Source organism: Phodopus roborovskii, unplaced genomic scaffold (genome assembly GCF_943737965.1).
Source record: "Phodopus roborovskii unplaced genomic scaffold, PHOROB, whole genome shotgun sequence".
Taxonomy (NCBI): Eukaryota; Metazoa; Chordata; class Mammalia; order Rodentia; family Cricetidae; genus Phodopus; species Phodopus roborovskii.
Window position 1 is genome coordinate 15,061,710 of NW_026125052.1, and position 14,275 is coordinate 15,075,984.

The 14,275-nt window shown below is 42.7% G+C and overlaps 1 protein-coding gene across 1 annotated transcript in view; it reads left to right on the forward strand.

Annotated features, from left to right (window-relative positions):
- The window catches only part of LOC127220966 (spermidine/spermine N(1)-acetyltransferase-like protein 1), a 97,896-nt gene that overhangs the window by 14,630 nt on the left and 68,991 nt on the right, over positions 1 to 14,275 (forward strand). Inside the window, exon 2 of the mRNA XM_051182855.1 lies at positions 6,624 to 6,709. Within this exon, the coding sequence (XP_051038812.1) occupies positions 6,641 to 6,709 (69 nt within the window). The 5' untranslated portion in view covers positions 6,624 to 6,640. The remainder of the gene's footprint in view (positions 1 to 6,623; positions 6,710 to 14,275) is intronic.

Genomic DNA, 14,275 nt, shown 5'->3' on the forward strand with positions numbered 1-14,275 from the left:
CAAGATATGGTCAGTCTCAGCACCCTGATTGATGCATGGTGGGAAGGCTAGGCATGACTCAGTATTTTAATGTCCCTGAAAAGCCATCTGGGACTGAGATCCATCTTTATAGTTACTTCTAGGCTGAGCTAGAATGACATAACCAACAGTTTTAAATTCATTTTTTTTCAGTAATATTAAGATATCCCACTATTACACTTTATTGACATTTTACCAAAATATTTTCATATATTCTAGAAGTTTTCGTAATCCTTTTAGTTTTTAGAGACAGCAAGATGATTCTAAGACCTGTTTTCAATTTCCCATATGCTTACACAGAAATTGCACTCGTTAAGTTTACACCATATACCAGTATTCCAGAGAAATGCTGCCTTCAACCGTGGCAAGAGGAATTCCTCAACAGTGGGTGGCAGCTAACACAGTGACCTATAGTCTCAAACAGGACTTCTACATTGCCACATCCCGAAAGAGCAAGCGGATGGAATGTACGAGCTGGGAGAAGGGATGGGGCACTGTAAACCATTGTCTTCTGCATGTGGCATAGTCCTTATACCCATGAACTCACAGTGTGTATGGTCACCTGCACAAGACTCATACAGTCGGCATGGATGGGAAATGGTCTCACACCTCCCCAAGGAGCCACTCAGTTAAAGGCTGGTGGAGGAGGCGGTCATTTAGTGGCATAACCATTGGTAAGTTTTCTGTGCTCCAGTAAATAATCCCCACATTCATGCTTATGAACACAATCTCAACTAAGCTCAGCGGATCACAAAAACAGATAAAGAATGGGGGGGGGAGCTAAGGAAGCAAGATAACTAAGTTCAGTGGGAGTAGGTAGGTATAATAAAGGATGACAGAAGAAAACATGATCAAAATATGTCATGCACATGTATGAAAGTATCAAAGAATACATTAAAAATTAATGGTGCTCCAAACCAAGCTTCATATAATTATGTGAATCTCTTTTAGGGCTACCAGAATTTAGGTCTAAAAAGTTACTTAAGGGAGGGGGGCAGTAGATTGCTTACCTGGTGACAATCCCTCTCAGACATGTCCAAAGGCCAACCTGACCTAAATTATCCCTCATGAAAACTGTCTTCCTTGATGGTTCTAGAGTGCATAAAGTTGACAGTTAAAACTAATCATAACAGCCATCTTCAAAAATAGTAACTTCTTTTATGTATTTTGGATTTGATTTTCTTTTTTTTATTTAATTTATTATTTTACATGTCGATCCCAGTTCCCTCTCCCTCCCTTCCTCCCTCTCTCCTCTTTTACCCTCTCTGCCGCCTCACAGGCACCCTGACCACCCTCCCCTCCCATACCCGCACCCCAATTCCACATGTAGGGTAATGCCATCCAGGTGGGGTCATGTAGATCTGTCAGGTCATTTGAAGTAGGGACTAGGACTTCTCTCCTGTCTCTAGGTTAAGGCAGTTATCCCTCCATGGGGGATGTGCTCGCAAGGTCCTTTTGTGTACCAGGGATACATCCTGGTTCCATTGTCCGAGGTCCCTTAGACTGCTCAGTCCTTCTGGCTGAGACCCATATTCAGGGGGCCTGAGTCAGTCCCATAGTGGATTCCCAGCTATCAGTCTGGTGGCCTTTTAGCTCCTCCTTGTTCAGGTCACCTGTCTCTATGTGTTTCTGCAGCCTGGTCTTGTCCTCTCTCTCTGCATCTGGATTCCAGTTCGACTCAGTGATTAGGTATGAGTGTTTGCTTCTGTTTCCAACAGGTATTAGATGAGGGCTCCATGAATAAGTTAGTTGTTGATCTCACTATCCGGGAAGGGCATTTAAGGTAGCCTTTCCACGGTTGCTCAGATTGTTAGTTGGTGGCAGTCTTGTAGGTCTTTATATCTTTCTTTAGGTTCAGTTTTCTCTTCAAACCAATATTGGCTCCTTCTTTTATGTTCTCTCTCTCTCTCTCTCTCTCTCTCTCTCTCTCTCTCTCTCTTGTCTTCTATAGAGGAAATCAAAAAGGCTGAAAGACACTTAAGAAAGTGCTCAATAGTCTTAGCTATCAGGGAAATGCAAATCAAAACAACTCTGAGATACATCTTACTCCTGCCAGAATGGCTAAAATTAGAAACACCAATGGCAACTTATGCTGGAGAGGATGTGGAGAAAGGGGGACACTCCTCCACTGCTGGTGGGAGTGCAAACTCGTACAGCCATTTTGGAGATCAGCATGGTGGTTCCTCAGAAAAATGGGAATTAGTTTACCACAGGACCCGGCAATCCCCCTCTTAGGGGGGAATCATACCCAAATGATTCACATCCAAGCAACAAAGACATGTGTTCAACTATGTTCATAGCAGCATTATTTGTAATAGCAAGAACCTGGAAGCAACCTAGATGCCCCTCAATTGAAGAATGGATAAAGAAGATGTGGCACATCTACACAATGGAATACTACTCAGCAAAAAAAACAAACAAATAAATAAATAAATAAATAAATAAATAATAATAATGGAATCTTGAAATTCGCAGGCAAGTGGATGGCACTTGAAGAAACCATCCTGAATGAGGTAACCCAGTCACAAAAAGAGGAACATGGTATGTACTCACTCATATATGGATTTTAGACCTAGAGCAAAGGCTCACCAGCCTATAATTCACACCACCAGAGGAATTAGGATACAAGGTGTATTATAAGAGATTCATATGAAGTCCCTCACAGAAGGGGGAAGGGACAAGTCCCCCAGAGCATAGGGAAGTGGGGGGGGGCAGTGAATGGAGAGAGAAATAGGAGAAAGAGAGGGGGAGGAGAGGAAAACACGTGGATTTGATTTTCAATCCACTAATGATTTTCCTGTACCTGAGAATGTGATCAACTCCTGGCTAGACTCTACTGACACAGCAGTTTCTCTAGTCTTAAGATTCGTGGGTTAAGAGGTACACATTATTTCAAAGAGTTTTATGTTTAGAGAGGAAGGAAAGAAATAAGGAGGATACAAGGAAAGATGCTCAAAATTTATGCAGCCAAGAATAGAACACACTGGAACACGAAACATAGTCCAGTGAAATACAGATAACTTCATAATTTTGAATGCCCTGTAATCCTTAGACACAGACCAATGCTTCACTTAAATTATACAGGAGAATCAATGAGTGATATATATTTTCCTGATATTCATCAAAGAGAATGCCCTGCTAAGATACCATTTTTAGCCTAAGGTAGCTTTTCAATAACAAAAAAGTATAGATATGGAGAATCTATATGAAATGTGAGACCCTGTGATAAGTATATGACACAGATTAGGTCTTTAAATCTTGGAAAGTCATAATGTATAATGTGTTGCCCATAGTTTTCAGAGTCATTCTGAGATCTGAAAATGTCAATAGCCTTCTCTGTGTCACACTGCAAATACCCTGGACTGTCCTGACTCAAACCAGGTGACAAGAATAAAGTGCTCCTGCTCCTAAGCATGCTCTTCTACATACATTGATGGTGAAAAAGTGGTCCTGGTATGGAGTAACAGATAAACACATGTGCAAACACACACACACACACACACACACACACACACACGATGAAATATTTACCCATTAGGAGATTTTAGTAAGATGGGAAATAGCTTTTAGTTGAGATCTCGTGGAAACAGTGCTTTATGGTGTCATCATAGTTATCCAGTCCTCAGACTGTAGATATGTGCTGTCTAAAAATTACATACACTCAGCTTGGGTTAAAATATCATTTGTATTTACTCTTGCTGTTTTCAGTAGGAACTGAATTCAGCTCCGTTTCATCAAAGAGGACTTAGTAGCTTAGATTCCATTTTTCCAGTCACTAGATTGTTATGATACATTTTATGTGACTAGTGAAAACACCCATGGTGTTACAAATATTCCAAACAGAAATCAGCAGCAAGAAGAATATACACAGTGGTGGCTGATGCAGATGATGTGGGTTAAGTGATGGTGTGTGCTACAACAAGAGTTGGCCATGCATACGTGCACATAGCAGTAGGCACATCTCTTGGAGCCTCAGCTGCTGGAACTACCACAAGTGGAGATGCAGTAGCTGGGTCCGCAGCAGCTTACCTAGCAGCAGCCTTGGCTATAGCCCTGCAATGAGCAGGCAGAGCCACAAGAGTAATTGACCACATTCTCAGAGGCTACAATCCAAGAAGATGAGGTTCTGGAGTTTAGATGACTCCTGTACCACAGCCTCGTACTCATTCCTTGGAAATGCTTTCCTTATTTTTATTTCCTACCTAGACGAGTAATTATAAGTTTGAATAGCATTTACCCACTTAGTGGCTTAATTTATGAGAAACAAAATTTTCTTGTCCAGGTGTGATAAATAAGTTCTACTGATCTGGTCTCCTCCTGACTCACATTTGGTTCTGATTGCTTCTGGAGTGTGCCGTTTTCATCTCCCTCTCAGAGGACTGTCATGTGAGTCTCTGTGTTTGAGATTACAGCCCTTTTCCTCTCTGTCTGTATCCTCTACCATAATGATAATTGTTTTGTTATGTATGTTTTTCACTAATAAATGTGAATGATGCCCATTTTGTGGTATTTTGTGGGGAAAAAGGCAAAGGTCTTGATAGCTTAGGTCAGTTTTGAGTAATGAGGATACTAACGTATACGTGTGTAATGTTAATGACATCTGCGGCACTGGAAAATGGATTTTGCCAGATGTTGAAGATTTGGTATCATTTTCCATATCCTTAAGTACTAGCAAATAACATATCTGTGTAGTTAGTGTTATGAAAATGTCCTGCTCTCTCTCTCTCTCTCTCTCTCTCTCTCTCTCTCTCAAATATTGTTTTTTGATGTTTTGTTTTTATTTCAAAAATATTTTCATACAACCTATTTTGAGCATATTCTTCCCCTCCCCCCAAATCTTCCATGATACTTCCCACCTCCCTAAATACCAAACTTTATTCTCTCTCTCCCTCCCTACATCCCCCCCCCCCGCACGCTCTGATGTGTGCGAAGAATCCAAGAAGTAGGCCTTGTCCACATCCTAATGTGAAGCACAGGGCTTCTGCTCTCTGGGTGAACGGAAGTGCAGTGAGTAGGAGAAATATACTGTAAACACACCTCTTCTCTGACACTGTGGAGGCCTACCAGAGCAACAGAGCAACAGAGGCCTAATACCAAGCAACAGAGCAAAGATTGAACCACCTTATCTTCAGGAGAGGTGTTCATACTCTACAGCCTGCTGGAGATCAGAAAGGTGGGCTTCACTGATAACAGATTTTTTTAGGAATCTAACTTGGCTTCCATGACTGTCTAACAGATTGTGTTCAAGAGGATTTCCTTATTAGACTTCTTTTGGCAAAAATCCCTGGGTCTAGTTGTCCTTTTCAGTGAATCCCACATAGTTCACATACCATGAGGCGGCACCTCTTTAAACATATTATCCTCTAGAGTTTTACTGCCATGGACACTGCTCTCTAGGGCTCAGATACAGTAAGGGGGCAGAACAGACAAATATATAAGGATTAATAGATAAAATAATGGTGCAAAAGTTGTGAAGAGAGAAAATTTTAAGGAGATTTGCAATTAAGTGGGAAGCAATCCAAAGGTCACACCATTCATGGTGACAACCCATGAAAATGTGCAGAAGGCCAGCAACACTGAGATTAGAAGACAGGGCTCTGAGATGGGTATTTCATGAGTGAAATGACCAGGATGGGAAGGAAGCTAGCAGAGCACATGTGAGCAGGAAACTACTGGATGGGCTGGCTTCCATTCCCACTGAGAATGCTGACTGGTTCTGTGAATGCAAATGGAAGCATGTGGTTTCTAACTTCCCTCCTCCTCCTTAATCTACTATGGGATTTTCCTTATGTTGAGAGGAGCTAACAAAAAGCTGACAGCTGAGAACAATTAAGGAGAAATAAGGAGATACGATGCATTTGCATTCAGATGTCTAAAATTCAGATTTATTTTATATATCGAAATATGTCTATTATAGAAATAGGGCAGAAAATAAATAAACTCCCACCAGAGTGGGAGTAATATGAAATTAGAGAGAAAATCCAAAATTTGTTTATATTTGGGAGACAGGGGAGAAAGAGGGGGGAAAAGGGAGAGGAAGGGGAGGAGGGAGAGAGAGGGGGGCTCGTTAGGGAAGAAAGAGTGGGTTCATTTTGAGGCCTAAATCAAGGTAAAAGAGATGAGCCCCTGAGGCTCAGCTCACAGGAGGGCTACATCAGGAATGCTGGGTGATGAAGAGCTGGAGGCTGTGTGTGAGAGGGCTCAGCAGCAGGAACCACTAGAGCATGCTGGGCGGCAGCAGGTGGTCTGGCAACAGATGGGGCGGCAGCAGCTGGAGATGCAGCACTGGGGTCTGCAGCAGCTGGACACACAGCAGCTGGGGCGGCAGCAAGAAGGCCTGCAGCAGCTAGAAATGCAGCAGCTGGGGCGGCAGCAGCTGGAACTGCTACAGCAGGGGCGGCAGCAGCTGGAGATGCAGCACTGGGGTCTACAGCAGCTGGGGCAGCAGCAGGAAGGCCTGCAGCAGCTAGAAATGCAGCAGCTGGGGCGGCAGCAGCTGGATCCACAGCAGCTGGAACTGCTACAGCAGGGGCGGCAGCAGCTGGAGATGCAGCATTGGGGTCTACAGCAGCTGGACACACAGCAGCTGGGGCGGCAGCAGGAAGGCCTGCAGCAGCTAGAAATGCAGCAGCTGGGGCGGCAGCAGCTGGGTCTGCAGCAGCTGGACACACAGCAGCTGGGGCGGCAGCAGGTAGTCTGGCAGCAGCTGGGCTGGCAGCAGCCTTGGCCACAGCCCTCCTCAGAGCAGACAGAGCCACAACAGGAGTTGACCATGGTGTGAGAGGTGGAGGTTCTGGGCGGGTTTACAAGGAGGTGGGTTGGAAGGTTTGGAAGTGGGAGTCTCCCTGCCCGCATCCCCTTTTATACCCTGCAGAGGGGCTGTTGTCCTCACATGCAGCATTCTTTCCTTGTTACTGTTTGTGTTAATAAATAGGTGTTATCAAATTAGGCAAGTTTCTTTTCCTGGTTACATTTTCAAGGTGAATGGAAAACATGATTCCTTTCCTGGGTTATTAGGACTTATTATCAGTTCTTGCTGAACCATCTCCTAAGTGGCTTTGTTTGTTTGTTTGTTTTAATTTCTTCCAAGAGAGCTGTCACCTGACAGTCTATGATGTTTCAGTGTCATTTCTGCGGGTGCCTCTTCCCTTCCTGTAAGTAGTCACATTCTTACTTTTTTTGTAATTGCTTCTAGTGGCCCTGGAAGACACAGGTGCTTTGGGCTGATGGCTCATGCATAATAGGCCAGATGGCTTGAAAACAAGAATGTATTGGGCCTGGGTTCTGCCCACATTGGCTCTTGTTAATGGGGATGTTGTTGTAGAACTTAGCTGCTAAGGGCGATAGCAGTAGTAAATTTGTAGAGAATCACAGTCAAGATGGCATGCCTTAACTGGAAGAATGAATGTAGATATAACGCTTTTTGAACAAGTTAGGAATGGCAACAGAGGCAGGGTGGTGTGTAACTAAGAGGAACCAATGGATATCAATAGAAACACTTACGTTTCTCAAAACTGTGGATATGCACAAAATTGGCATGACCGTGACTTCAGAGGCCAGGTCTCTGTATCTATAGTAGGGTATATGCATGTGCGTATGTATATTTAAAAGATATTAATAGTATTGGGTAGCCAATCGGTGTGTTCTGCCCTGGGAAAGGCCACTTCCCTCACTATCAACATTCCTTTGTTTCCCATAGTTCTTTGTGTAGTGTTGAGTCCTCATGAGTTTCCCCTTGTCCACTTAAACATGTCTATTATCATCATCTTTGTTTAGTTCACGTTTAGGCAGTTGTGTTTAGTAAGACCTGAAAACATATAAACAAGTAACATTATGAAGACTGAGAAGGTTGTTCTTATGTATCTGTGTGTATACATACACACATACAACATACATGTAGCAACAATAATGGAAAAGAGGCCATGAATTTGAAAAAGAGAAAGGGGTGATATAGGAGAGGGTTTGGAGGGAGAAAGGCAAAAAGTTATTCTGCAGTAATAATAGAATCTCAAAACATAAAAGAAATAATTTTTAAACTGAAAGGAGGATCTTAAAGGTAAATGAGCAAGGGGGTGAGATGAGTTGAAAAATGCCTGTCCTTCCTCCAGCATCCATCCCTGACATGGTACTTAGACCTGTGACACATCAACTATAAAAAGGGTGGCTCCCCCAGTTAGAAGACCTCATCTGGTGTGTACAGTAATAACTACTTCGCTCCTTATGATACGTGTCTCTAGGGAAATAATGCATGTGTGTTTGAAGGCTTGATGTGGAATATCCTTTTGTATATATGTTTCTCTTATTGGTTGATGAATAAAACACTGATTGGCCAGTAGAAGTATAGGCAGGACTACCAGACAAGAAGTCTGGGGAGAAGAGGGAGAGAGAAGTGGCCAGGGAGATGGCATGCTGCCAAAGGAGTAACAGGTAGGCCATGGTCTCGTGGCAATACATAGTTTAAAGGAAATGGGTTAATAAGTAAGAGACAGCTAGCTAGTAAGAAGCCTAAGCCATTGGCAAAACAGTTTATAATTAATATAAGTCTCTTTGGGCCTGAATGGTGGCAAGACCAGGCAGAACAGAAATGCAATCTACAGGGGCTGGGTAGATAGTATACCAGAGTACACCCAGATAACTTGGTATGAGAATGTCAACACAGTCCCCATTAGAATCTTTCAGTGGCCATCAGAAAACAAATGTGTCTTCCCCAGGTCATTCTCATAGTCTGTTCACTGTTTCAACCAAAGTACCTGAAGGTCACTTAGTTAGTTCATATGTGTGAACCAGCAACTTCTTTCCTTGAGCCATGGAGTAAAAAACTACCCAATAGAAAAGTCATACAAAACTCTTGAGATAACCTAACCCTCCTCAATATACTGCAGCTGAGGTAGAAAACAAACAATCAGATACTAGAGCTACCTTCAAAGGCATGCCAATGGAGGGACTGCTAATCTGTCCTATGTCCCTGTGTGTTAAGTTCCACATAAAGGAGATTGCTGGAAACAGACAACAGTGGATGACCACATGGCCTAGCAACAGCAGCAGTTGCTGTGATGCTTTGAACAAATTCTTGGGGACCAGATGGAGCAGTAGAAAGTGAGCTGGCAAATCAACTCTTTACAATACCCAAGCAAGGAGAAGCAGAGACACATCCACTTTAGTCATAAAAATTTACTGCCCTGAGTTAGGGCTGTGTTAATTCTCCTCTCCATCACAAGACATTTTAATGAGATGAGAACCCCTGGACACCAACAGAACTACATGTTGTCTCATGATATTAATGGCATCATTTTAGTCAGATCTAATGAACAAGAAGCTTAATAGTCTTGATGTGTCAGTAAAACATAGGAGGAGACATGCTCAAGGAGATGCAGGGAAATCTGGCAAAGACCTTAGAACATTCTGGCCTGGTGCACTGTTCAAGAGTCCAGCCTAAAGAAACCAGGGCATTCTCTGTTAAGTACATTCTGTGTAAGCAAGAGACTAATGTGGATCCCCAGGCAGGTGCAATCTCTTGAGAACTTTAACAGACTGGTTGTTTCTCAGTGAGTCTGCGCTCTCAGCTTGGAATGACTTAACATGCTCATACCAAAGTATTGGAATTGGCACATGGAATCCCAAATAACCACACCTAGGACAGCAATGGGTGGGGAGCACCAAAAACAGGGACACAGACATGGGGTCCACTATTTGGTTCTATTCCATGGTGTACAACCAAGAAACAAATGAAACAATAGCGAGATGCCACCACCTCTTGGAGTCAGCTTGGAAAATGCCACCTGTGAGGATGAATCTCTACCTTCAGGATGCAGTATATTTATTTCAAAGCAATAAGCATTGAGTGCATCTTCCTCTCCAATAAGTAAAATAAATTAACAATGTACAGAATTCAAATACAGGAAATGAGTGCATCAAAGTGTAAGTGAAATTACTTGGTTACACTCTCAGGGATCATTTGGAAGATGTGTCCTTTTTTACATCATTCAGGCTCTGTGGATATTGAAGTTGCTTCTCAAATGTGAGAAGACCCTAATAGACATTCATGGTCCCTTGGAATGAAAGTTGACAATGCTACCTTCCTTCTAGACTTCAAAGGCCAGTGAACAATCCTGGGGGTTGAAAGTTGGAACAGCAGTGTAAAGCAGAAGTGGCAGGAACACATTCAGCATTAGGTGACCCACTGTAGCATTCTCTGAGTTCTTAGGTACAGAGATATGTTAACTATATATAGACATAGTACAGCAAGGACAGAGAAACAAAGATGTTGGAATTTCCAGAGTTGAGTTTCTCTTCCTATTACTTTAATAAAACAACAGAACACTTATTCTGGGATAGTCACAATGGGAATTGAAGGTAGGAAGACCTTGAAGCAGCTGGCTAAATCATATATACAGTGAGGAAGCAGAAAGTAATAAAAGGTAGTGTCCAGCTTGCTTTCTCCACTTTCTACCATCCAGAATCCCATGCAAGCAATAGTCCTGGCCAGAGGAAACATGTTGACAATTAAGTTTTAAAATTAGGTGAGTTTCTTTTCCAGATTAAATATTCAAGACAGGTGGAAAATATGAATGTCCTACTAAGATCCATGGTGAGGGCTTGGTGAACAATGTCCTAAACAGTTCTCCTATTTAAATTTCTTTCCAGAATTCTCAACAGATACACTAGTTCAAAAATCTCAGTGTTATTTTTGTGGCACCTCTGTCCTACTTTCAGGTAGTTGAGAACTGATCTTCCAAAACACCCAACTCATGTTTGATTGCTCTTTATTCCTTGTAACTCTATATTCATGGAATAGGACCCTCTGACTTGAACTCACAAGGGACCAATACTCATGTGCATATACCTTGCCAATGACACACTCATGAATGGCAATTGCATGGTATATTGAAACCTCAAGGCCTGCCTCAAGAGATGAAACTCTCCCAATAAGGAGAAACATCATAATCTTTACCAAACAATTCCACAATGTAGAATGCAAGTTTTCACATATAGGAGGTAAAGAAGGCCTCTTGCATTCACACCACAAGAGGTGATAATTCAGAAAGTAATGACTACATTCTTCATTTTGAGAGATGAACTATAATATTTGAAAGATGAAGGTAATAACGCAGGAAGGAGAATGCAGAGACATGCAATTAGTAGGGTATGTGTATACCTATTTCAGGCATAAAAAATAACCTTTGCTTCTGAAATTGTGGCAAGAAACAAATATTTGTTAGGATAAAATGTTAGTTTACAGATCTGGAGTTCAATATTCCGGTATATGGGTTATGGGGGGGGCTTTTCCTTTCAAGCCCACAGCTCTGAGATCTTCCCTTTAGAGAGGGGCTGAAAAGTTTCAGATTTGAGGGCAGTGGATCATGAGTTTCTTAGTTAGGGTTGCTATTGCTGTGAAGAAACACCATGACCATGGAAATTCTTATTTAAAACAAAACAACATTGAATTTCAGTAGACCACTTACAGTTTCAGAGGTTCAGTCCGTTATCATCATGATGAAGACCATGGTGGTCTGCAGGCTGACATGGTGCTGAAACTATAGCTGAGAGTCCTCCTACCTCTTGTACTCAATGGGAAGTCAACTAACAGAAACACTGTAGCAAAAGAAACCTTAAAACCCACCCCTACAATGACACACTTCCTCCAACAAGGCCATGCCTGCTAATAGTGCCATTCCCTTTGAGGGCCATTTTCTTTCAAACCACCACAAGGAGGCAAAGTGACATGACACAAGACTTGTGTTTGGGAATGCCTAAATCATTCAGATTTATTTAAGACAAGAAAAGAGATACCATATAGGAGGGAGCCATTATAGGTTTGAAGAGAAAACTGGCAGTAAGGAAATGTCTGGAGACCCACAAGGATGACCCCAACTAACAACCTAAGCAATAGTGGAGAGGCTACCTTAAATGTCCTTCCCTGATAATGAGATTGATAACTACCTTATATGCCATCCTAGAGCCTTCATGCAGTAGCTGATGGAAACAGAAACAGACACCCACAGCTAAACACTGAGCCGAACTCCTGGAATCCAGTTGCAGAGAGGGAGGAGTGATGAGCAAAGGGGTCAAGACCAGGCTGGAGAAACCCACAGAAACAGCTGGCATGAACAAGAGGGAGCTCATGGACCCCAGACTGATAGTTGGGAAACCAGCATAGAACTGACCCAGACCACCTGAATGTGGGTCTCAGTTAGAAGTCCTGGGCAGTCTATGGGACCTCTGACAGTGGAACCAGGTTGTATCCCTGATGCACGAAAGGACTTTGGGAACACATTCCCCATTGGAGGGATGCTCCCTTAGCATAGATACACAAGGGAGGATCTAGGCCCTACCCCAAATGATTTGACAGATTTTGATAATTCCTCCTGGAAGGCCTCATTCTCCCTGGGGAGTGGGTGGGGAATGGGACAGGGGAGATTGAGGGGTGGCATGGAAGGATGGAAGGGAGAGGGAACTGCGATCAATATGTAAAATAAAAAACTATATATATATATATATATATATATATATATATATATATATATACCACAATATGTCCAACTTTAAAATCATAGTAAGAACAAATTGTGTCATGTGGATAATGGGAGAACTCTCAAAGTACTGAGAGTACTTTGAGCAGTAAGGGGTGAGGACATGGACCAAGTGTGGGGTAGCATATTTGTTTGAAAAATCAGCAGCCATTGGGATAGACCCACCTCAGTGGACTTTGAGGATTGGTAGAATAGCTCTATGATTTAGGAGAAAGAGTAGGTAAGATTTCCCAAGGGCATGAAGCATGAGGGCATGTTGGCAAGGAACAGATATCTCCACTGCAGTTGTGGTTCCAACAGGTAGTCTAGCAGCAGCTAGACTGGCAGAAGTTGGACCCACAACAGCAGGGTTGGCAGCAGCAGGGGCAGCAGCATGGCTGGCAGCAGCATGGGCTATAACAGCATCATTTTAGAAGACAGAGGATCTGTCTGGGTTTGCAAAAAGGTGGGTAGGACAGATTAGAAGCCTCCTTCCCCAGGACTGCTTTTATACCCTGCTGAGGGACCCACTGTCCTCACCTACAAAGCCTACAAACCTACAAACCTTTCTACAAACATTTCTGAATCCAGAAAATTTGCTAGTAAACTAATGGGAAAATGATGTAAGATTCCCTACCTGAGTCAATATCCAAGGTGAAGGCAAATCATGCCTTCCTACTTGCAGTGTGTTAGGAATCAATGGCAACTGATGGCCAAGAGCACTATGGGAAGTGTTTTCCGGTGTCATTTGTTTCAAAGGGAATGTTAGTCATCTGATGTTCCTATGCTCACATCCTCTGCTTCAGAGTTGGTTTTATGGCATATCTTTCCTCCTGTTGGAGGGTCAAATCTCACACATAATGGGTCAGGTGGCTACAGAGAGCATGAGTGTGAAAGGACATTGGCATAAGTTCACAGAGGTCTTCAGGTCCTGGCCCTGTCCTGGATGGATCCCACTGATGCAAATGCTATGCAATGTAGCTCTTCCAGGGTAATGCTAATGATAAGACTGAAGAGAAATCAAATCCTTGTGAGACCTGGAAATTATGGGAATGCTTCCCAAGCAAAGCAGGAGGATCATGACAGGCTAGGGCACATGACTCCCAATTTTTTTTCCCACCTATGTGAATGACATAATGTCTGGCTTATACCAGATATTCAGTATGCTATGTAAAGTGTGGAAAAGGAAATTTAAAATAAAGCCTTTAATGTCATTGGTCAATGGATGGCAGAGGCCTATGTAGAATCTGTTCCATTCCTCCTGCAGAACTATAAATTGACTGGCTCCTCTCAGGGATGTCCCACATTGCCTCCAGTTCCTTTAGGTAAATTCCAATTCATTGGAACTCTAAGCTTCAGACACCTAAAGAATGTTGTACAAAGGAATGATCATGACAGCGTGGTTTCCATCGTTTCTGTCAAAAGAGAATCTCTAAGGTCCCTGGTGAGATGTACTGGATGAGGAAGAGAGGGCACATAAATTTGATAAGAGTATATGGGGACTCCCCTAGCTCTGTTATGTTAAGGAGTTCAGCCTAGAAAAACCAGGCAATCTCTGGACTGTAGTTTCTACAAAAGTGAAAAAAAAAAAAAAAACCTCGAACTCCAAGGACTCATCCTTTATCTAGAGCACTGGCCAGACTCTTGCTTTTCCAGAAGATGACATCGTGTCTGTGGAGAGTAAAATACAAAGCAGAACAAATGTGAGTGATCAGTGAGTGGCCCAAGCTAGAAACAACTGGAGAAGA